This window comes from Siniperca chuatsi, linkage group LG4, assembly GCF_020085105.1.
Source record: "Siniperca chuatsi isolate FFG_IHB_CAS linkage group LG4, ASM2008510v1, whole genome shotgun sequence".
NCBI classification, from domain to species: Eukaryota; Metazoa; Chordata; class Actinopteri; order Centrarchiformes; family Sinipercidae; genus Siniperca; species Siniperca chuatsi.
This window is the reverse complement of record NC_058045.1, coordinates 32,900,559-32,922,897: the sequence shown is the minus strand read 5'-3', so window position 1 is coordinate 32,922,897 and position 22,339 is coordinate 32,900,559. Positions and strand designations below refer to the sequence as shown.

The 22,339-nt window shown below is 47.5% G+C and overlaps 1 protein-coding gene across 1 annotated transcript; it reads left to right on the top strand.

Moving 5' to 3' along the window:
• The first annotated feature begins 1,251 nt into the window (after positions 1-1,251).
• On the top strand, positions 1,252-20,258 carry gpia (glucose-6-phosphate isomerase a). The gene is made up of 18 exons (XM_044194078.1): positions 1,252-1,487; positions 4,779-4,869; positions 6,007-6,075; positions 7,157-7,276; positions 7,370-7,453; positions 9,607-9,753; positions 12,222-12,293; positions 12,633-12,677; positions 14,207-14,260; positions 14,585-14,645; positions 15,432-15,475; positions 15,882-16,034; positions 16,769-16,898; positions 17,332-17,408; positions 18,030-18,158; positions 19,132-19,207; positions 19,601-19,667; positions 19,913-20,258. The coding sequence occupies exons 1-18, from the start codon at positions 1,369-1,371 to the stop codon at positions 20,034-20,036; spliced, it is 1,662 nt and encodes a 553-aa protein (XP_044050013.1). The 5' UTR covers positions 1,252-1,368; the 3' UTR covers positions 20,037-20,258.
• Positions 20,259-22,339: the final 2,081 nt, after the last annotated feature.

Here is a 22,339-nt window from a genome sequence, read left to right as displayed (position 1 = left end):
TTTAATCGCCTGAAAATAGGAGCCGCTGTGTTTTCGCTACCTTAGAATCAGCCTTTATGTCTACAGAGGGAGCGGGGCCCCTTCCACGGAGGCCGCCATGTTGCGCCGCCATGTTTCTACAGGTTTGGCGGCCGCCGTAGTTTCTCCCGCACGCCTGGAAGGGGAGCAGGGTGCAGTCGGGTGCAGTCTGCAGCTTCACCACTAGATGGCACTAAATCCTCCACACTGCTCCTGTAGAGACAGGAGGAGACGTGATGATGATTTATTTTTACTTTGGGTTTCAAAATGCTTCATTTAAATCTAATGACTTTATAACGGCTTTTCTATATTGATCACGGTATTAAATGATTGTATTATATTTAAGATACATTTATTATTTAGCAATTAAATGTTTCTTCAGATGAAACTGTTGCTGCAGAAGCCAAACGTGTCTGAAAGCGTCCAGCTTTTCTTGACGCGTCCGAGCGTCCAGACCAGGAAGTCGTGTCTTTCTCTGCGCGCCAGATCTGTAAAGAAACGTCTACGTCGGCAGGACTCGTGTCCAAACAAACGTTACAGAAGCTTCAGGCGGGGCCGGGTCACCGGCCGGGGCCCGGACGCTCCCGGGCCGCTTTATGGGGGGCCCACGTGGAGCACTTCACCAAATAAATGTGTTCTCTATCATGTTACCACAAACTGTTTACGAACCAATGCGTGCACAGGGGCTGTTGGGGGGGTCAGCAGGGGCCCCTGCGGGGTTAGTCCGGCCCCTGCGGGGTTAGTCCGGCCCTGCCTGTTGGAAATAAACGCTCCTCGCTTTTTTTGGATAAAGAATAACGGCCAAGGTTGTGGATGCAATAACTGAGACGAGTGTGTGAGCATCAGCAGGCTTCCTTGAAGGCTCCCTGGGGCCACATGTCTGACTTTGAGCCCAGCGTGGCGGCCTCCTCCGTGGGCCGGGGTTTTTATCAAGAGCAAATAATAAACTGTTGTTCATTAGTTTGTCGGCCTCCGTCTCGTCTGTGTTCCTCAGGTGATGAGAGCCGGATGCCTAAAGGTGTTGGGTGGTGACGTCACAGCCCTGTTGTGTGTCGTAGGTACCTGCAGGGGCCTGAAGACGCGCCCAGTGCGCGTGCACAGGCCCGTCACATCACGCGGTCTCTGTCATTGGCCCTGATCAGCCGCCGTAGTCCCGTTCAGCGTCACTGCGTCAGAGCGGTGGGAGGGGCTTACCCCGGGGGGGCGGGGCCAGCCCTCAGCAGCCATTGGTGCAGACTGGTCTGACGGCCGCCCATCAGACCCCTCCTGATCTCCTCCTGAGCGCCACACGGAGTCCAGTCCGCCGCAGCCAGCATCAGCTCCTCCACCACCTCCACCTCCTCCTCCATCATGGCGCTAACTAACGACCCCAGCTACAGGAAGCTGGAGCAGTGGTACAAGGCTAACGCCGGCGGCCTCAACATGAGGGACATGTTCGACTCCGACAAGGACAGATTCAGCAAGTTCAGGTGGGAGACCAGGCACGAGCCCTGCGTAACATCTGGGTGGTGGGGGTGATGGTGGGGAGGGGGGCGTGACGCTGACAGACACTGCAGCCTGCTCGGCCTCCTCTACTGCCCGCACAGGTGCGACGAAGCACAGGTGCGCCGAAGGATCGGTTTCGCGAGCTTTATGGCCGCGTGTCTCCTGCCGCACATCCACCGACTCTTCCGCTAGCGTCGCGTTTCAGCTACAAGGTCATGGCTTCACATCAGTAACGTCACTTCTCCGCTTTCGGCTCCTACCTGGGCACGTTCCCGGCTTTAACCTTCAGACCTGCTCCCGTGTCCGTTAAAATCTCCCACCTGTGCCGTAAGTCGTTGGAAACAAGCGGCGGGCTGTGATTTAAACCAGCTAGCTAACACTAGCTAGCATGCTAATGTCACAGCATCCGTTACCGGACAGCGACGCCGATAAACGTTCAATACAAGCCGCTACCGGCGGCACCGGTTGTTTATGTCGCCTGCTTATGTGTACCGGGATTTAAACGTGCTAACGTTAGCTCAAACCTTATAACGGCATTCCTACAGTCAACAGTTTAAAACCAGGTAGCGCTGCTGCTTTAATCTCCTGTAAGGTACACACCTGTTCGGCCTGTTTTCACACAGCGTGGAGGTTTGACGTGTTACAGTTTGTGTTAATAAATTATTATTATTATTATTATTATTATTATTATTATTCATAATGTTGAGGACGACAGTTCACAGCACCGGCACACAAGCTAGCTTAAGCTAACTCAAGCTAGCTCTGATCAAACCTGTTGCGCTTCCTCATGTGTGACGTGAACATTTAAACGCGGTGTCCAGGTGTGTGTCCGGCAGGTTAACGGGGAGGCTGCCGGTTAACGGGGAGGCTGCCGGTTAACGGGGAGGCTGCAGGTCAGCTGACCTTCTCCCATCGGCCCGATGCGGTGCTTTCTCGGTGGCTACGTGCGATGCTGCACATCCTCAAAGGATGCCAGTACTACTGCAGGAGAGGAGGAGTAATACTACTGCAGGAGAGTAATACTACTGAGAGGAGAGGAGGAGTAATACTACTGCAGGAGAGGAGGAGTAATACTACTGCAGGAGAGGAGGAGTAATACTACTGCAGGAGAGGAGGAGTAATACTACTGTAGGAGAGGAGGAGTAATACTACTGCAGGAGAGGAGGAGTAATACTACTGTAGGAGAGGAGGAGTAATACTACTGTAGGAGAGGAGGAGTAATACTACTGTAGGAGAGGAGGAGTAATACTACTGCAGGAGAGGAGGAGTAATACTACTGTAGGAGAGGAGGAGTAATACTACTGCAGGAGAGGAGGAGTAATACTACTGTAGGAGAGGAGGAGTACTACTGCAGGAGAGGAGGAGTAATACTACTGTAGGAGAGGAGAGGAGGAGTAATACTACTGCAGGAGAGGAGAGGAGGAGTAATACTACTGTAGGAGAGGAGGAGTAATACTACTGCAGGAGAGGAGGAGTAATACTACTGTAGGAGAGGAGAGGAGGAGTAATACTACTGCAGGAGAGGAGAGGAGGAGTAATACTACTGCAGGAGAGGAGGAGTAATACTACTGCAGGAGAGGAGGAGTAATACTACTGTAGTATAGGAGGAGTAATACTACTGAGAGAAGTACTACTACTGTAGTATAGGAGGAGTACTACTGTAGTATAGGAGGAGGAGTACTACTGTAGGAGAGGAGGAGTAATACTACTGTAGTATAGGAGGAGGAGTACTACTGCAGGAGAGGAGGAGTAATACTACTGTAGGAGAGGAGGAGTAATACTACTGTAGGAGAGGAGGAGTAATACTACTGTAGTATAGGAGGAGTAATACTACTGAGAGGAGAGGAGGAGTAATACTACTGAGAGAAGTACTACTACTGTAGTATAGGAGGAGGAGTACTACTGTAGTATAGGAGGAGGAGTACTACTGCAGTAGAGGAGGAGTAATACTACTGCAGGAGAGGAGGAGTAATACTACTGTAGTATAGGAGGAGGAGTACTACTGCAGGAGAGGAGGAGTAATACTACTACTGTAGTATAGGAGGAGGAGTACTACTGTAGGAGAGGAGGAGTAATACTACTGCAGGAGAGGAGGAGTAATACTACTGTAGGAGAGGAGGAGTAATACTACTGTAGTATAGGAGGAGGAGTACTACTGCAGGAGAGGAGGAGTAATACTACTACTGTAGTATAGGAGGAGGAGTACTACTGTAGGAGAGGAGGAGTAATACTACTGCAGGAGAGGAGGAGTAATACTACTGTAGGAGAGGAGGAGTAATACTACTGTAGGAGAGGAGGAGTAATACTACTGAGAGAAGTACTACTACTGTAGTATAGGAGGAGGAGTACTACTGTAGGAGAGGAGGAGTAATACTACTGTAGGAGAGGAGGAGTAATACTACTGAGAGAAGTACTACTACTGTAGTATAGGAGGAGGAGTACTACTGCAGTATAGGAGGAGGAGTACTACTGTAGTATAGGAGGAGTAATATTACTGTAGGAGAGGAGGAGTAATACTGCAGTATAGGAGGAGGAGTACTACTGTAGTATAGGAGGAGTAATATTACTGTAGGAGAGGAGGAGTAATACTGCAGTAGAGGAGGAGTAATATTACTGTAGGAGAGGAGGAGTACTACTGCAGTATAGGAGGAGGAGTAATACTACTGAGAGAAGTACTACTACTGTAGTACAGGAGGAGTAATACTGCAGTATAGGAGGAGGAGTACTACTGTAGTATAGGAGGAGTAATATTACTGTAGGAGAGGAGGAGTAATATTACTGTAGGAGAGGAGGAGTAATACTGCAGGAGAGGAGGAGTAATACTGCAGTAGAGGAGTACTGCTGCTAATAATATTGCAGTATCCATAAAGATGCTATATACTGAGAGACGCCTCGTTCCTCACACTGTGACTAACTGTCAGTTGATTTATCTGTTTCCCCTGGCCGTGGTGGAAGTCGTGTATTGATTGATTGATTGGATTTAAAACTGCCGATGTACAAGTTTGTGCTTTTTGTTCCAACAAAGTTATAATTTCACTTTTGGTCTGTAATTCTTCTGTTTCCTTTTTTTCTGCACCTGTCTTTTCTTTATTCGTATTGAATCGATTTTAATTATTAATCCAGTGACTAATAGTTAATAGTGATATAATAGTAATATAGACTAATAGTAGAAATGACTGTGAAGCCGGCGCTCGCAGTCTCCGCAGCGCCGCGTGCAGGAAGTGCCGCACTAGAATGAAACTTGGTTTAATTAGTTTGTCGTTTTGTGTCGACAGCACGACTCTGGAGACGGACGATGGAGAAATCCTGCTGGACTACTCCAAGAATCTCATCAACCAGGAAGTGCTGGCCATGCTGCTCGCCATGGTAACGTACTCCCTCCCTTCGGCGGGGTTTTATTTTGAAGCAGCGCTCAGCTGTAGCTGTCTCCTCTAATCGCCCTCCTGCACTCATACTGACGCAGCTCGAGCTTCTCTTGAATCCGGCCGCTCCACGTGAAGGTCGTTAATCAGCTGGGACGCTTGTACCCGTGCTGCTGGTTTACTGCAGAGGCAGGCAGGTGTAGCTGTGAGGTCAGTGGTTACAGGTGAGGTCTGCGCCCGAATTTGTCACGCACCTCGGAATCACGCCGGGCGTAAAACAGCGAGTGAAGCTTCAACTCGACTTTCAGCAGGAGAAGGACGACTCCCGGAGAGAGCGAGGCGTCGCTGTTTTATAGGGGAAGTGATCAGTGGTCAAACTGAAATGCACAAAACAGCAGCGGTTGTGTTGAGGCTTTAAGTGTAGAGGTAAAAAACTTCTGTCTATAATGATAAAATGAAGTAAAACTGATTAATATTTACAAATACACCATTTAGACTGTAAGTAAACTTTGGCAAGCCACTCATGTATCCAAACTAACGTGACTTTATAATAAATGTAGCGTTTATGGAAATTAAAATAGTTTACATTTGACTCGCCCATACTGTTGTACAGTTCCTGTAAAAGTGCTGCGTCTCGCACGTATTTCACACACGTGATGATGTTGAAAAGCCTGACTGGCTGTTGCCTCGTCGTCTCTCCGTGTATGCTCCTTACATGTGGGGAAAATGATTTCTGTAATGTCAGCCAGCGTTGGGAAATCTGCCGTAACAATGCTTTTGTTCAGTAAAACTACATTTTATTTACTGTGAGAATATTTGGCCAGACTGGTCTCCCGTTCCCGAGCCGCTCGATCAATACTGTTGCTCAAAGATCCGTTGACACAGGAAGATTACAGCAGTTCATTTTGAAAGAGAACAGTCGTATCTTCAGCCACCGTCGCAGCGAGCTCAGCGCTGCCATTGTCCTGCAGCGCGCAGTACTTCCTCCTCAGACTGCACAAAAGAAGGATTGCTAAAGAAATAGTTTTGTCACATTCGCTCACTGTTGCTGTAATAATCCCTCCAGAGCTGGTGTGTCAGATATGAGCAGATTCGTGCTGAATGTGTGCTGGTGTGTTAACGGCTTTTGTACTGTTCGCAGGCCAAGTCGAGGGGAGTGGAGGAGGCCAGAGAGAAGATGTTCTCTGGAGAGAGAATCAACTTCACGGAGGTACTGAACGCTACCCGGAGACAGGTTTTAAACAGGTTCACACGGAGTTCAGAGCAGCCCCTGTACGAGTCCACGCCTGGTTTGTGACCAGGACACCAAGTCTCCGTACTGCTGCTTTACATTTCAGCGTTCCTGCGCTGACGAGACATCGGCAGGGGTTTTCACTGATTCAGATTCCTGACGGTGAAAACGAGCAGCAGAGACAGGCAGACGAAAGCTGCGCTCACAGTGACTGCACACATTACCACACACACACACACACACACACATTACCCCACACACACACACACAGCGGCCGTGATGTAATGGTGTTGCGTAACAGCATCCTCAGTGACTTTGCAGTTTGTGCAGACACACACTGATTAGTGAAGACAGATTTAACGAGTGGATATAACATTAAATACATTCGTTATCAGTCGATCTACTGATCATTTTTTCTGATTAATTTTGTAGTTTATAAAATGTCAAAAATAATGCCACATTCCAGACTCAGATGTTAGAAACTAAAAGTTTTGTTTCACCAACAGTCTGAAAAACGCAAAGTATTTGATTTAGATTCATTTAAAACAAAGGAAAGTAAATATTGGACGGACTGTGATGAGACGTGCTTCATCGTTCATGCTCCCCTCAGGATGAACTGTAATAACTCTGCTGATCCTCTGACTTTCCATCTAGCGCCACCATCAGGTCGACATGTTAACGTGTCCGACACTTTGGTTTCTGACCAAACACCTGCAGAGCTGCTGATGCTCCCATCAGCCTCAGCTGCACTCTGTGTTCACTGCTAACTAGCTAATGTTAGCATGCTAACACTATATCAGCATGTTAGCATGCTGATGTTAGCATTTAGCTCAAAACGCTGCAGACTGTCTGGTGACATGATGACTTTATAAAAATGGATCATTAATTCTGTCAATCAACTAATCAATTAACTGATTTAATTTCATTTTTGTCAGTAGAAATAATAGTGATAATAAGACTTTATCCCCTGCAGATGATTTACTGACTGAATGTTACACAGACAGTATGGTGATGACTGACTTTTACCTGTGTGTGTGTGTGTGTGTGTGTGTGCGTGCAGGGTCGGGCCGTGCTCCACGTCGCTCTGCGTAATCGCTCCAACACGCCCATCCACGTGGACGGCACAGACGTGATGCCGGAGGTCAACCGGGTGCTGGACAAGATGAAGGCCTTCTGTCACGTACGAGCGTTTGTGTGATGAATCGTTTTCTGGCATTCGTCACCGCAGTGTGAGACGTGAAGGTCGTGACCTTTCGTGTTGTGCTGTTTACAGAGAGTTCGTAGCGGCGAGTGGAAAGGCTTCAGCGGAAAAAGCATCACCGACGTTGTGAACATCGGCATCGGGGGCTCTGACCTGGTGAGTGACCTGCCGGTCAAACACCTGAGATCTTCTGTTTACCTGAGTGTTACTGTCACGGTCTGACGTCACACTGAGTGGGAGAATATGCAAAGATCTTTTACATGAGATATAAAGTCATGTGGACAAATGAGCTCAAATTAAAATGCCTTTCAAAAACACAATAACAGACGTCGCAACACCAAACACCAGAAACAAAGAAATCTAAATGCGTTTTAGCAGAAAATGTCTGCACATAGAGTAAGAAATATTAAAGCAAGGCAAGAAACATTCAAATTAACTATACAGGGAGATCGAACTGTGACAAGAACACCATGAACTTAAGGTAAGAAATGCACTTTGAAAGGTGATGTTAAGAGGTTTAACCCACAGAAGCTCCTCAGCTGCTGATTACAAATCTAATTAAACACCAATCTATGACTGCAACTGGCGATTATCTTCAGCATCAATTTATCCGACAATTATATTTCCCCGTTAAAGGTGGGGTACGCGATTCTGGAGAAACCCAATATCATGACAAACACCACGATATACAGCGAACAACGACACAGCAATAATGTCACTAACGTTAGCTAGGCTGTGTGTTAGCTTAGCTAGGCTGCGGGTTAGCTTAGCTAGGCTGCGGGTTAGCAAACTGTCGCTACAGCTGCTGCTGCTAAGCTAACAGCCAGAGAGGACGAGACGGTTTCCCAGAGCAGCACAGCAGCTCCAGACAGCGACGCTCACAACTCTGCTGCTGCTACAGCTAACATCACAACAGCAGCAGATCTTAAACTAGAGAGTCAGCTGAGTGTCTGCGGGCAGGTCGTTTAACGTCACCTGACGCACACATCATGGCTGAACAGTGTTTTACTGGAGGTTTCTTTCAGCGCTCACACTGAACGCACAGCTAGCGGACCGAGAGGAGAGATTCACTGAATCTGACAAAAAGACGTGTACTGCATTAGAATCGCTGACCCACCTTTAATTATTTAGTCTGTAAAATATCTAACAACAATGAAAAAGGTGTTGTTTTGACCAACAGTCAACACCCAAAGATTCAGTTTACTGTGAAATAAAACACGGAAAACAAAGAAAACTGGAGAAACTGAACTATTGGAGTTTTCTGCTTTAAAAAGGCCTCAATTGATTATCAAACTAGTTGCCTCTTCATTTTCTGCCTGAAAGAGACAGTATTTCTCTAAAAATGAGCATACAGTATGTAGCCGTCAGTGTAGCACTGAGCTTTATTTACGTCTGGAGTCATAAATGTGTAACTGGATTGAGATTCATGCTGATGTAATATTTCTCCTCGAGCTAAAACAACACAGCGCTGTGGTTTTAGCTGAAAAATCACGATTTAATTTCATTAAAAATCAATAATTATCGATATTGACTGATCTATTTTAAAGGTACAATGTGTAAAAATTTCAGACTTAAGAGTTTAAACATTCAAAAACAGAAAAATACAACCGTACACCTTCTGAATTCAAGTTTCTTTTACCGACCTAAGACCAGCATAATCGCCTTAACTCATCGTAAAACACGCTTCATTCAAACTCAACGGAAACAAAATAAAACTCTTTAAACTGTTCCAACAGTCAGCAGCTCTGGTTTAGAAATAAATCCTTTAATTAGTTCAGTTAGATGTGAAAAATATTCTGGCTCTACAGCTGTCGCTGCCTCTCTCTGACGCCCCTCGTGTCCCCGCCTGAAGCCGCCGTGTCTTCGCTGTCCCCGCCCGAAGCCGCCGTGTCTTCGCTGTCCCCGCCCGAAGCCGCCGTGTCTTCGCTGTCCCCGTCCCTGCAGTCAGAAGTCCCGCGTGTCTTCGCTGTGTCACCCGTCCTGGCCTCCGCCGCCGTGTTCAGCGCGAGGCGCTGTCCCCGGAGTCAGAGTCCGAACACCACCTGTTAAATGATTGGCTGTTTGCGCGTCACCCTTAGCACGCTCCATAATCGCGGGATACGATGGGCTGTTCATGAGCCGTTGCGTATTCGTTGTGCTTTCATGGCGCTTTGCATTTAAGTGAAACTGTCGAACAGTTTCCGTATTGCTATTGATGAAGCGTCTGTCGCTGTTGCACGTCGCTATCGTTTCTTCGCCCAGGCCTAGGTTTGATGATGTAATGTCCGGTAGCTGTGATGAAGCTTTAACTGTTGTCGTGTTGCGTTCAGGGCCCCCTGATGGTGACGGAGGCTCTGAAGCCGTACTCAGCCGGCGGACCGAACGTTTGGTTCGTCTCCAACATCGACGGGACTCACATGGCCAAGACCCTCGCTCAGCTCAACGCAGAGACCACCCTCTTCATCATCGCCTCCAAGGTAACCACACACACACACACACACACACACACACACACACACACACCAGCTAGCTGTCAGTAGCCAGAAACATACATTTTTGGTAAATATTTAAGACCACAACATGTGGATTCTTTAGTTAAACCTTTGCTGTTGAAACTTGTCCCTACAGGCCACCGTACAATCTCTATGAACGTTTTTATATTTTTCTCACAAACCTCACTTACTTTTGTTTTATTTATTTAAAATTTGGTATCGCATTTAAACTCCAGAGATTAAAGCGTTCTGATTCACATGTTTTTCCTCTGGTGTCAGACAGACTTTTGTTCGTAACCAAGAGAAATGTCTAAATCCTCTTAACGTCACTCGCACAGGCCTCTTGGAACAAATCTGTCTGTACTAGTGGTTCCTGCATGATGACGCTGTGTCAGACAGCTTCCTGATTGGCTGCCTGTTACACACAGGAATCAGTGATCAGTTTGTGTTGCGTTCAGTGACCGGCAAGATCTTGAAAGTGTAAAAACCTGCTGTATATTCCAGCAAAGCAACATAAACAAAGAATAATGAACTTTTGGAATATTTATTAAGCCTGTTGCAAATTACCATCACATGCATCACCACAAAATTCAATTTAGTGTCGTATTTAGGATGTAAATGAGCCGCAAAGTGCTCGCTAGTGTTCCACAAAAACAATAAAAACAGACATTTAAAATCACACATGACCAGTAAAAACAAGCCAAATATGAAGCTCAGAAAAGAAGTGAAATGACTTTACATATGAAAGATAGAAATAGTAGCCTACAATGAAAACAAACCAAACTAACAAACACACAGCAACAAAAAGAGAATAAAAACACAAAAGTTCCCAAAACAGCAAAAACCAAAGTGTGTCAATGTGAGATTCAAGTTTGTTTTGGTGACTTTTTGAAAGAAAATCTACTTTTGGTTGGTCGGATGTTGCTGGGCAGATTATTCCATACAGACGCAGCTCTACTCGTCAGACTCTGCTATAGTCTCTCGCTTTATTGCCGTTAAAGTTTTGAAAAACAATTTTGCCAAAGCATCCAAGTACAAATGTATCAAATATTTGGACAATACACAAACCAGTAATAACAAAAGAAATACACAAAAACAGTAATATTAGCAGTAACACAACATAGATAAAGTACAGTATGTTGTGTAAACTGTGTCCCTCGGTTTGTGACATGCAGTCACACATTGTGCAGCTCAGTTAGCTGCACCTCCTCCTCCTAATACAGTCTGTTGCTTTTTAATGTCATTTAGTTCTGTGAAGTTTGGGATTAACCAATCAAATTTCTTAAAGTTTTCGACTCTGATATTATATTTGTCACATTTAAAGAGGAAGTGCATCTCTGTTGGCGTGCAGTGACCACAGACTCTTTCCTCTGTTGGTAGCCGGGACTTTCTCTATGGCAGGACTGTAGTCACTGAGCCTGTATTTGGTCAGGATCTGTCTGTGGTCACTGAGCCTGTATTTGGTCAGGATCTGTCTGTGGTCACTGAGCCTGTATTTGGTCAGGATCTGTATTTGGTCAGGATCTGTCTGTGGTCACTGAACCTGTATTTGGTCAGGATCTGTATTTGGTCAGGATCTGTCTGTGGTCACTGAGTCTGTATTTGGTCAGGATCTGTCTGTGGTCACTGAGCCTGTATTTGGTCAGGATCTGTATTTGGTCAGGATCTGTCTGGTCACTGAGCCTGTATTTGGTCAGGATCTGTGTGTGGTCACTGAGTCTGTATTTGGTCCGGATCTGTGTGTGGTCACTGAACCTGTATTTGGTCAGGATCTGTATTTGGTCAGGATCTGTATTTGGTCAGGATCTGTATTTGGTCAGGATCTGTATTTGGTCAGGATCTGTCTGTGGTCACTGAACCTGTATTTGGTCAGGATCTGTATTTGGTCAGGATCTGTATTTGGTCAGGATCTGTATGTGGTCACTGAACCTGTATTTGGTCAGGATCTGTCTGTGGTCACTGAACCTGTATTTGGTCAGGATCTGTATTTGGTCAGGATCTGTATTTGGTCAGGATCTGTATTTGGTCAGGATCTGTATTTGGTCAGGATCTGTATGTGGTCACTGAACCTGTATTTGGTCAGGATCTGTCTGTGGTCACTGAACCTGTATTTGGTCAGGATCTGTATTTGGTCAGGATCTGTATTTGGTCAGGATCTGTCTCTGACAGTAAAGAGATTCTCTGCCAGTTTATATTCATGGTTTAGGACCAGATAGCCCGAACTTGAGGTCCTTTTAGTAAATAAGGACACAGCAAACATATTTATCACGACTTTAGGGAGGATATTCACTAATTATTGTAGATAGACGTTTTTTGTCTGAAGCAATAAAATCCATTTTACTGCATGTGTGTGTTTTTTACACACGATGGCCGCTGTGTGTTTCAGTCCTGTTGTTTCACTGAGCGCTGCTGCTGCTGCTGGACTCACGTTGTGTTGTTTGACCTTTCTTCAGACGTTCACCACCCAGGAGACCATCACCAACGCCGAGTCTGCCAGGGACTGGTTCCTGCAGACGGCCAATGACGTGAGTCGGCTAATGGGATGACGCTGATCTGCCTGCAGCCACTGATGGAAGCAGATTAAATTAGAGTAGAACAAATAGATAGATTGAGTCTAAAACGGCAAAAAATATATATATAACACGTAATCTGAGAGAATAAAAATATAAAACCTCAGACTGGATGGTAGGTAGCTTCACATCATGGAAATATTTAAATATGCAGCAGTGTGTGTGTGTGTATTTATTTATTTATTTATTTATTTTGTAAGATGCTTGCTGCAGGGCAGACCACAGCTGTCCCTGAGACAAATGTCTCATCACATTTCCATCTTCCTCATGTTCGCTCTCTTCTCGTCTTCACAGAAATCTGCTGTCGCCAAACATTTTGTGGCTCTGTCCACCAACGCAGTAAGTGTCCATTTTCAGCTGTTTCCATGAACACGGACTGATGGCAGCTGATTGAGTCCACATTCACCTGCAGGATCAGCTGCTGTGTTGACGGAGGAGGCGTCTCTCACTGACACATGTCCAAATATTTAACAGCTGATGACTGAAAGATGTCAAGTTTCATGAATAACGTTACCTCTTACTTCCTCCCTCTCTCTCCTCTCCTCCCTCTCTCCCCCCCTCTCCTCCCCCTCTCTTCCCTCCTCCCCTCTCCCCCCTCCTCTCTCCCCCCTCTCCCCTCCTCCTCCTCTCCCCTCCTCCCCCTCCTCCTCCCTCTCCTCTCCCTCCCCCTCTCTTCCCTCCTCCTCCTCCCCCTCTCTTCCCTCCTCTCATCCCCCTCCTCTCCCTCTCCCCTCCTCCCCCTCTCCCCTCCTCTCCTCCTCCTCTCTCCACCCTCCTCTCTCCTCTCTCCTCCTCCCCTCTCCCTCTCCTCTCTCCTCCTCCTCTCCCTCTCCTCTCCTCCTCTCTCTCTCCTCCCCCTCTCTTCCCTCTCCTCCCCTCTCTCCCCTCCTCTCCTCTCCCTCTCCTCCCCTCTCTTCCCTCCTCTCCTCCTCCTCCTCCTCCCCCTCTCTTCCCTCCTCTCCTCCTCCTCCTCCTCCTCCTCCCTCTCTCTCCTCCTCCCCTCTCTTCCCTCCTCCTCTCTCCCCTCCTCCCCCTCTCCCTCCCCCTCTCTCCCTCCTCTCCTCCCCTCTCTTCCCTCCTCTCCTCCCCCTCTCCTCCCTCCTCTCCTCCCCCTCTCCTCCCTCCCCTCCTCTCCTCCCTCCTCTCCTCTCCCCTCCTCTCCTCTCCCCTCCTCTCCCTCTCTCTCCTCTCCTCCCCTCTCCTCCCCCTCTCTCCTCCCCCCTCTCTCCACCCTCCTCCCCTCTCTCCTCCCTCTCCTCCCCCTCTCTTCCCCTCTCCTCCCCTCCTCTCCTCTCCCTCTCCTCTCCTCTCTCCTCCTCCCCCTCCTCTCCCTCCCCTCTCTCCTCCTCCTCCTCTCCTCTCCTCCTCCCCCCTCCCCCTCCTCCCCCTCCTCCCTCCTCCTCCCCCCTCCTCCCTCCTCCTCCCCCTCTCTCTCCTCCTCCTCCTCCTCCTCTCCTCCCCTCTCCTCTCCTCCCCTCTCTCCCCTCCTTCCTCTCTCCTCCTCCTCCCCTCCTCCCTCCTCCCTCTCTCCCTCTCTCCCCTCCCCCTCTCTCCCTCCTCCCCTCCCCTCTCTTCCCTCCTCCTCCCCCTCTCTCCCTCCTCCTCTCTCTCCTCCCTCTCCTCCTCCTCTCCTCCTCTCTCCTCTCCCTCCTCTCCTCCCCTCTCCTCCCCCTCTCCTCCCCCTCCTCTCCTCCCCTCTCTTCCCTCCTCCTCCCTCCTCCCCTCTCTCCCCTCCTCCTCCCCCTCCCCTCCTCTCTCCTCCTCCCCTCCTCCTCCTCCTCCTCCTCCTCCCCTCTCCTCCCTCCTCCTCCTCTCCTCCTCCTCTCTCTCCTCTCTCTCCTCCTCCTCCCCCTCCTCCCCCTCTCCAGGCCAAAGTGAAGGATTTTGGCATCGACACGGCGAACATGTTTGAGTTCTGGGACGTAAGTGTGTCGTGCTGCTGTTGAGATAACGATGTCGCGTCCTGCAGGACGTAGGATGGTTTTTAGCGGTCACCTGTTCGGGCAGGTGACGTAGGTCGCAGGCTGGGAATAAGCTCAGCCGGTCATTTCCAGCGTTAGCTACCGTAGCGTTAAAGCACATCGGACAAGTTTAACTTCAGCTTCCTGCCACTGAAATATAAACTAACGCAAAGCAAAGCAAAGATTTTGGGAATACTACCTGAACCAGGTCTGCAGTTTGACGGCTTTTGTTGAAGTGATGCTCTGATTGGCTGTTGGTGTGATGTCATGTTTGTTCATCCTCAGTGGGTTGGAGGTCGTTACTCGCTGTGGTCGGCCATCGGTCTGTCCATCGCTCTGCACATAGGTACGTCTGCTGCATCGCTCATAACCTCCGACCTTTGCTCTCACGCCTGGGCTGGTTATTGATTAGCGGTGCGTTGACTGAAAGTGTAAAATTTAAACTGAATCGGAAATTTATTAAAAAGCTGAATTTTCCATCTCATTCAGATTTTTTCCAAAACTTACGATCATTTACAAACGTCATGAAGCAGACGGCATGAAATGGAAAATAATTTACAAACAAAAAGTTACATTTATCACTAATGAAGACTTTTATATTTTACTGTGTGTGTATTTATATTTTATATTGATCGTTTCATCCCCAGCCTTCGTTTCAGCTCCAGTCAAACTGTTTTTGCATGTTGCTGCATGACGCAGCTGCTCAAACATCAGGCTCACCTCCTCCATGGGGGAGGCTTTCAGACTGTGAGGGAGAGTTGAGGGGGGGGGGTACTGTGTGAGGTGAAAGGCACAGGTGCGTGCAGGTAACAACAGGAAGTCAGTCCTTGTAGTTTGTCAGCAGGTGGCGCTGCAGCAGCGAGGTCACAGTTCAGATGGCTGTATTTACTGGTTTCTAAATGTACTTTACTTGAGCTTTTACATTCTTTGGTGTTATTAATGTTAATGAAATTCAATACATTTGTGTCTTTGACAGCAATCATCAGTTTTTGTTCTTTGTTTCAAGTTGGATATTTTCATAAACCTCTTCGTCTCTCATATCTAAGCAGATATTTTCTCCATTTTGTGTTCTGTCAGTGTTTTTAGTTCGTATGTGCCCTCTGACCTTTGACCTGCGTGTTCTGTGTTTCAGGCTTTGAAAACTTTGAGCAGCTTCTTGCAGGAGCTCACTGGATGGTAGGAGATTATTTTATTTTGTTACTGACATTTTATCAGCTGCTGCTTCAGGCGTCTCTGAGAGCAAAGAGTGAACTTCAGTCGCTTTAACTGTTTCAGACACCGAGTTCACGTAACGGACACTTCAGTACTGACGTTTCTGTTTGAGAACGTGTTCGTGTTAGAAGCTGCAGAATGAAGAATAGCTGTAAATGATTATTTATTAAAAGTATTGATACATTTTATTCATCCATCCAGTCATGTCATAATGAATCACAGTAGGTCAAATCGTTCCCACGGGTTCATAAATGAACCTCTGAAGCAGCTCTTCCTGTTCCAGCGCTTCTATTATATCTAAACAGCTGCCTGTTTTCCGTGTTAAATCTGTTTCGTGTCACCATTAACCGGATTGGTCTCTCGTCTCCAGGACAACCATTTCCGCAGCGCCCCCCTGGAGCAGAACGTGCCCGTCCTGCTGGCTGTTCTGGGCGTCTGGTACATCAACTTCTTCCAGGCTGAGACTCACGCCATGCTGCCTTACGACCAGTACATGCACCGCGCCGCCGCCTACTTCCAGCAGGTCAGTGTGGCAGAGAGCGGCGGCGGGGGCATCTGTTCAGAGGAGGAGGAGCCGGGGGCATCTGTTCAGAGGAGGAGGAGCCGGGGGGGGCATCTGTTCAGAGGAGGAGGGAGCCGGGGCATCTGTTCAGAGGAGGAGGGAGCAGGGGGCTTCACATGAAGCAACCTTTCCAAATGTCTGTTGTATAGAAACATGTCCTTCCTGTGTCAGAAGCTCCATTCAGAGTCAAATCTTACTGAGTTCCATCATTTTATACACATTTGTGAAATTCAGCCTGACAGATTCGTTGTCTTTGGAAACTTTAGGATCTTTTTTCGATTTATTGATTCATTATTTTGCCTATAAAGTGTCAGAAAACAGTGAAAAATGCCCGTTATATTTCCCCAGAGCCCACTGTGACATGTTCAGATGTCTTGTTTCAGGTTAGTTTAGTTCACGATCGTGTTGTGACACAGAAAAGCATCAAATCTTCACTTTTAAGAAGCTGGAATCAGTAACGTTTTGGCTTTTGGCTTAAAAAAAATGACAAACGATTATTTGATCAAAATAGTTGCAGATTAATTTTCTGTCAAGTAATCGTTGACGCTCCACTACAATTAAAATAAAGTTTTGTGGGTTTGAACATCGCTTGTCTGTGCCACCACTGACTCTAAATTCTAATAGAGTTAGAAGATGTGTAGAATACGTTGCCTGGTCCTGTCAGCGTGACTGACGGCTGTCTGTGTGGTCGTCAGGGCGACATGGAGTCTAACGGGAAGTACATCACCAAAGATGGCACCCGTGTCAACTACCACACCGGACCGATCGTGTGGGGCGAGCCCGGGACCAACGGGCAGCACGCCTTCTACCAGCTCATCCACCAAGGTGACGCACCACAGACCGTTAACACGCTCAGTCTGATCCTGCGGGGCCGGTTCCAAACCTGTAGTCCCTCTGATCAGACTTCTCATGGTTTAATCCGCCTTTACGCGGCGGGTTTGCGGAGCTGCTGCTCGAGGGGAGCCAGGCGCTGAAGTAGAGTCTCGTCACTTTACCTGGCGGGTAACACGAATAAATAATATTAATAATATAAATAATATCACCCGGTACCCCCTGAATTCAAACAGTTCAGTCTGTTTGACCAGAAATACATGATGATGATGATGATGAAGATGAGGCGGCAGCAGCTCTCTAGTCTGAACACACATCAGTGTATAAAGGTGTGTTCAGACGCCCTGCAGGCCTCCGCCTCATCAGAATGAATCATTACGAAGCTCTGGTCAGTGAAGAGTTAACTGACTTGTTGTTTCCTCATCAGGAACTCGGATGATTCCTGCGGACTTCCTCATTCCTGCTCAGTCTCAGCATCCAATCAGAGACAACCTCCACCACAAGGTACCGCCCACCGTGCCGCTGTGTCTTCATACCTGATGTAGTAACGCTTCCTGTTCACCTTGACGCAACAGGTCACTTCCACAGAAGCTGCTGCTGCACAGCCTTGAGTAACAGCAGCTCTTCTTCTTCTGTCTTCATCAGCTGCTCAGCGTTCAGCATACAAGTAAAACTTTATTGACTCTGTCTCCACAGCCTTACACAACTTTTATTTGTTTCACTTGAGGAAGTCTGTTAATGTTTATATCCAGTACAGGATTTCCTCAGAGTGAAAGGTCTGAAAGCCAGGAAAAAGCCTAATTTGAGTATTTTAGTATTCGCAGCTTTTGTGAGTGGAGCTCCTCGCTGCTGACTGAGCGCTCAGCTGGGTTTCACAGGACGTCACGTCCTCTTTAAAAGCAGTAAACCTCAGAATCTGATAACTCAGCAGCAGCAGCTGTTTACTGAACGCAGCTTTGACCACAAACGCACCGACCGTACTGCTGAAGTGATGCTGTTGGAAACACGTTACAGTGACGAACACAGATCCTGTCACATTACGTCATGAATCGGTTCAAAGTTATATAGATGTATAAATGTAACGTATAGAGAGCGACCTGCCGACGTGACGCCCGTGTGTTTCAGATCCTGGTGGCCAACTTCCTGGCTCAGACAGAAGCTCTGATGAAGGGGAAAACCTCGGACGAGGCTCGTAAAGAGCTGGAGGCCGGCGGCGTGAAAGGAGACGCTCTGCAGAAGCTGCTGCCGCACAAGGTGAGACCATCAGTCCCTCGGCTGGTTCTCGTCTCCGCTTGCTTTGTTTCAACACTTCAGACTGAAGCTCAGACATGGCCGACGCTTTAACTTCAAACACACTAACAGAAGAACATGTGACGACGCGTTGGCTTCACGTCTACGCTCTTAAGATTTGGTGCTCGTCAGACTATTAAACAGATTCCTCATTGAGCTTAATGAAGATTCACTGATGTGTCGTAGAAAAGGTTTCAGTCGTAGTCGTCTGGACGCTGTTTTCAGAATCAAGACGTTTCGGCTCCCATCCGGAAGTCATTCTCAACTGTGAAAAAATTGGACGGGAACTGGAAATTAGAGAGAAGAGTTGGTTTGAAAGACGAGTCAAAGAAGCCATTTTTGTGAAAAAAGAAAACCCCTCTTTGAACAGAAATGGTGGTCTGAGATTCAATCTGTTTACCACAGTGTGTTAACACCGTGGTCAAGCCAATCACATGCTAATCAGGTACTTAACAGTGATGAGGGAGGTGCAGCCAGAAAACAACAGGCCTGATTACTGATTACTGGGCCATCATGGAAACTATTAGGTCAGTTTCAGGTGAAACTAGCTAATCAACAGATACTCAGGTAGACTCCTTCCTGAGGGCGGGGCTTATGTAACACAGAGTAGCTTAAATTTCTAGTTCCCGTCCCATTTTTTCACAATTGAGAATGACTTCCGGATGGGAGCCGAAACGTCTTGATTCTGAAAACAGCGTCCAGACGACTACGACTGAAACCTTTTCTACTGTAGAACACTCCTGGACGAACGAGGGACGACACCGTCTCATTCACTGATGTGATTCAGCTCCCGGTGGATTTGGGAGTTTAGTGCTCTGCCGCTCCTTAATGCTTGTTATCGAAGGCCTGGAGGGGTCAGAGCTTTGCCCATTAAAGGCTTCAAAGTTAAGATTTTAAAGTATTTATTCTCTGACTTCTTCTCTCTTTCCATTCTAAGGTTTTCGAAGGAAACAAGCCGAGCAACTCCATCGTTTTCAAGAAGCTGAGCCCGTTCATCCTGGGAGCTCTGGTCGGTGAGTAGTGGGAGTTAACGAGAGAACATCTGAACCGAATACTAACAAGGAGAGGAGACGGACGCTCAGCTGTAACTGGTGTGAGAGTCACAGTCGCAGCTGATCTGTGGTCAGCTGATCCGGTAAAATCTGTGAAACCTGACTTTAAACTGCTGTTGTGTCACCTGACCTCCACTGGAGGTCGCCGTGCTTCAAGCTGAACCAGCTGACGCGTGATTTCAGGGTTAAGGCCACAGAGCGAAGTATAATTGTTGTTGGCATCATTTTAATATTTGTAGAAGTTGAGTCTTTCACCGTGAGTGGCAGTAACGAAGCTGAACCTTTGTGATAACGTCTGTTTACAGCAGCTCGACTCTAACTCTAATAAATCACGTGATTCCTCCTGTTTTTCAGCCATGTATGAGCACAAGATCTTTGTGCAGGGCGTCATGTGGGACATCAACAGCTACGATCAGTGGGGGTGAGCGCCTCCCATTTACTGTCAAAATACACACTGTTCGACAATAAAACTCAAGGTTCACTTACTCGCTTTTTTCAGAGCTTCACATCTCCGTCAGCGCATGACGACTGAGATGTTTCTTTTTATCAAATTTCAAGACTTAAACTAAATAACTAAAGTTCCCGTGTGAAGTGTGATTTTACAGATCAGGTAGCATTTAAACGTGTGTAGAACTAAAGGGCGTCTTACTGTTTCCCTGCGGACAGTGTTGAACTGGGGAAGCAGCTGGCGAAGAAGATCGAGCCGGAGCTGAAGGACGACTCTGAGGTCACCTCCCACGACTCGTCCACCAACGGCCTCATCAGCTTCCTGAAGAAGAACTTCGTCTGAATCCTCCACCTTCATCACTCCTCCTCCTCCTCCTCCCTGCATCCTCGCACCATGTAGTCCTCTCTGTGGCTGAAATTCGAGCACTTTGTTTGTTGATCTGAGACTTCACATGTCGAAAAGGGAAAGTGTCAGTTGCTTTTATCTGTGAGAGAAATGTGCAGATGTTCCTGTAGGTGACGACTCGCCCCACCCTTCAAAATAAAAGTCCTGTTTGTCTCTGAACCTTGGTGTCTTGTTTTGATTGTACAGAGATGATTAATGTGAATTTCAAGACGTAGAGTATGTTTGTATTGGACTTTATTATTTGGATTATCTGTTTATAGTAACGCCATCTGTACGTAATGTCCACAGCACCACATGTTAAACATTTTCATGACACTGCTCCATCCTGCAGTTACGCTCACACTTCATATCCTGCTCACTGCTCTTCTGGTTCGACCTGAACTGTTTCGCTGCCTTGAACTCGCACACGTGTAATGACAATAAAGTTGAATCTAATCTAATCCAACCCACAGACATAATACACACAATATTTCACTAAATACAAACATGTATTTGTGTTGTGTAGAGTAACATCCACAGAAACAGAGCGATCTGCAAAGTGCATAACGTCCTCTGTAAAACATGTTTTCATTTCACATAAAAACATAGTTTCACCACAAAAATACATGTAAAGTGATATTTTCACATTTGTGGATCCATGTTTACATTGAAACAGGTTTTGCAGATTGCTTCCTGTCAGTTTGCGGGCCACGTGACGTTTGTGACTTCCTGTTTGTTTGTGGACTCTGGTGCGGTTCGTGCCGCAGCAGGTGCGTCCAGAGGAATCTGTAAATTGAGGTGCAGTTACATCTACGCCAGCAGGTGGCGACACTCCGTCACACGAGCTGCTGGACGCAGCGTCTTCGTACAACAGGTGGAGCATCTTTACTTAACCCAGAGGTCGTGATCCAGCATCGGGTTCATCGTCTCCAGGTGAGAGTGCTCGGCTTGCTGCCGTTACCTTCGCTTTGCTAACGTTAGTGTTAGCTAGCTGTGGCAGTGGCGTACAAGCTAGCTCATGTTAGATCATTTAGCTTCAGAAAGCGAGTTTAGTGAAAACTCTGAGGGAAACTGGTTCAGTTACCACGGTAACCTAAACTTTGGGTCAGTTACCACGGTAACCTAAACTCTGGGTCAGTTACCACGGTAACCTAAACTCTGGGTCAGTTACTATGGTAACCTAAACTCTGGGTCAGTTACCACGGTAACTTAAACTGTGGTTGTTACCGTGGTAACTGACTCTGTCAGCCTGCGTCTCCTCTCAGAGCGACTCGCTGCTTCCTCCGTCGGGACGCGTCGCAGCGCGTCAGTTAGCCGAGGTTTCCTGTCAGAGTCTAAATCCTGGTTGGTCAGTTGTTACTCAGGACTTCCTGTCAGTCGCTTCTGTGAACAGAAACCCTCACGTTCAAATATTCCACAGCAGGAAGTCACTGACAATAAAACCTCTGCATGTCCGTCTGTTGTCCTAACACTGACTCTGATCCAACAGTCAGCTGTCCGTCTGTTGTCCTGACACTGACTCTGATCCAACAGTCAGCTGTCCGTCTGTTGTCCTGACACTGACTCTGATCCAACAGTCAGCTGTCCGTCTGTTGTTCTAACACTGACTCTGATCCAACAGTCAGTTGCCCGTCTGTTGTTCTGACACTGACTCTGATCCAACAGTCAGCTGTCCGTCTGTTGTCCTGACACTGACTCTGATCCAACAGTCAGCTGTCCGTCTGTTGTTCTGACACTGACTCTGAGCTCCGTCAGTTGTCCGTCTGTTGTCCTGACACTGACTCTGATCCAACAGTCAGCTGTCCGTCTGTTGTCCTGACACTGACTCTGATCCAACAGTCAGCTGTCCGTCTGTTGTCCTGACACTGACTCTGATCCAACAGTCAGCTGTCCGTCTGTTGTCCTGACACTGACTCTGATCCAACAGTCAGCTGTCCGTCTGTTGTCCTAACACTGACTCTGAGCTCCGTCAGTTGTCCGTCTGTTGGAGCAGCTCCACCAACACGTTCCCTGCATTAATGTGTCCTCTCACTTCATGACGTCTCTGGTGAGTTTCTGCTCCGTGATTATAGGAACGATGCGACTCCAGACATCGCTGATGCCGTCATCCCGTTCTTCCTGTCCTGGTCCCATCAGAACCGCGTCCTGGTCCCATCAGAACCGCGTCCTGGTCCCATCAGAACCGCGTCGTGCTGCTGCTGGAGGCGCTGGACTCTGATCCGGCCACAAGCTCCCTTCTGTAACCTTCAGGCCGCCACTGC

What these genes read in the sequence shown, in the direction of transcription:
- gpia (XM_044194078.1), top strand. Translation starts at nt 1,369, where the DNA reads ATGGCGCTAACTAACGACCCCAGCTACAGGAAGCTGGAGCAGTGGTAC. An exon ending in TGGCTCTGTCCACCAACGCA is followed by an intron (nt 12,678 to 14,206) that starts GTAAGTGTCCAT and finishes CCCCCTCTCCAG; the next exon opens with GCCAAAGTGAAGGATTTTGG. An exon ending in CTACCAGCTCATCCACCAAG is followed by an intron (nt 16,899 to 17,331) that starts GTGACGCACCAC and finishes TTTCCTCATCAG; the next exon opens with GAACTCGGATGATTCCTGCG.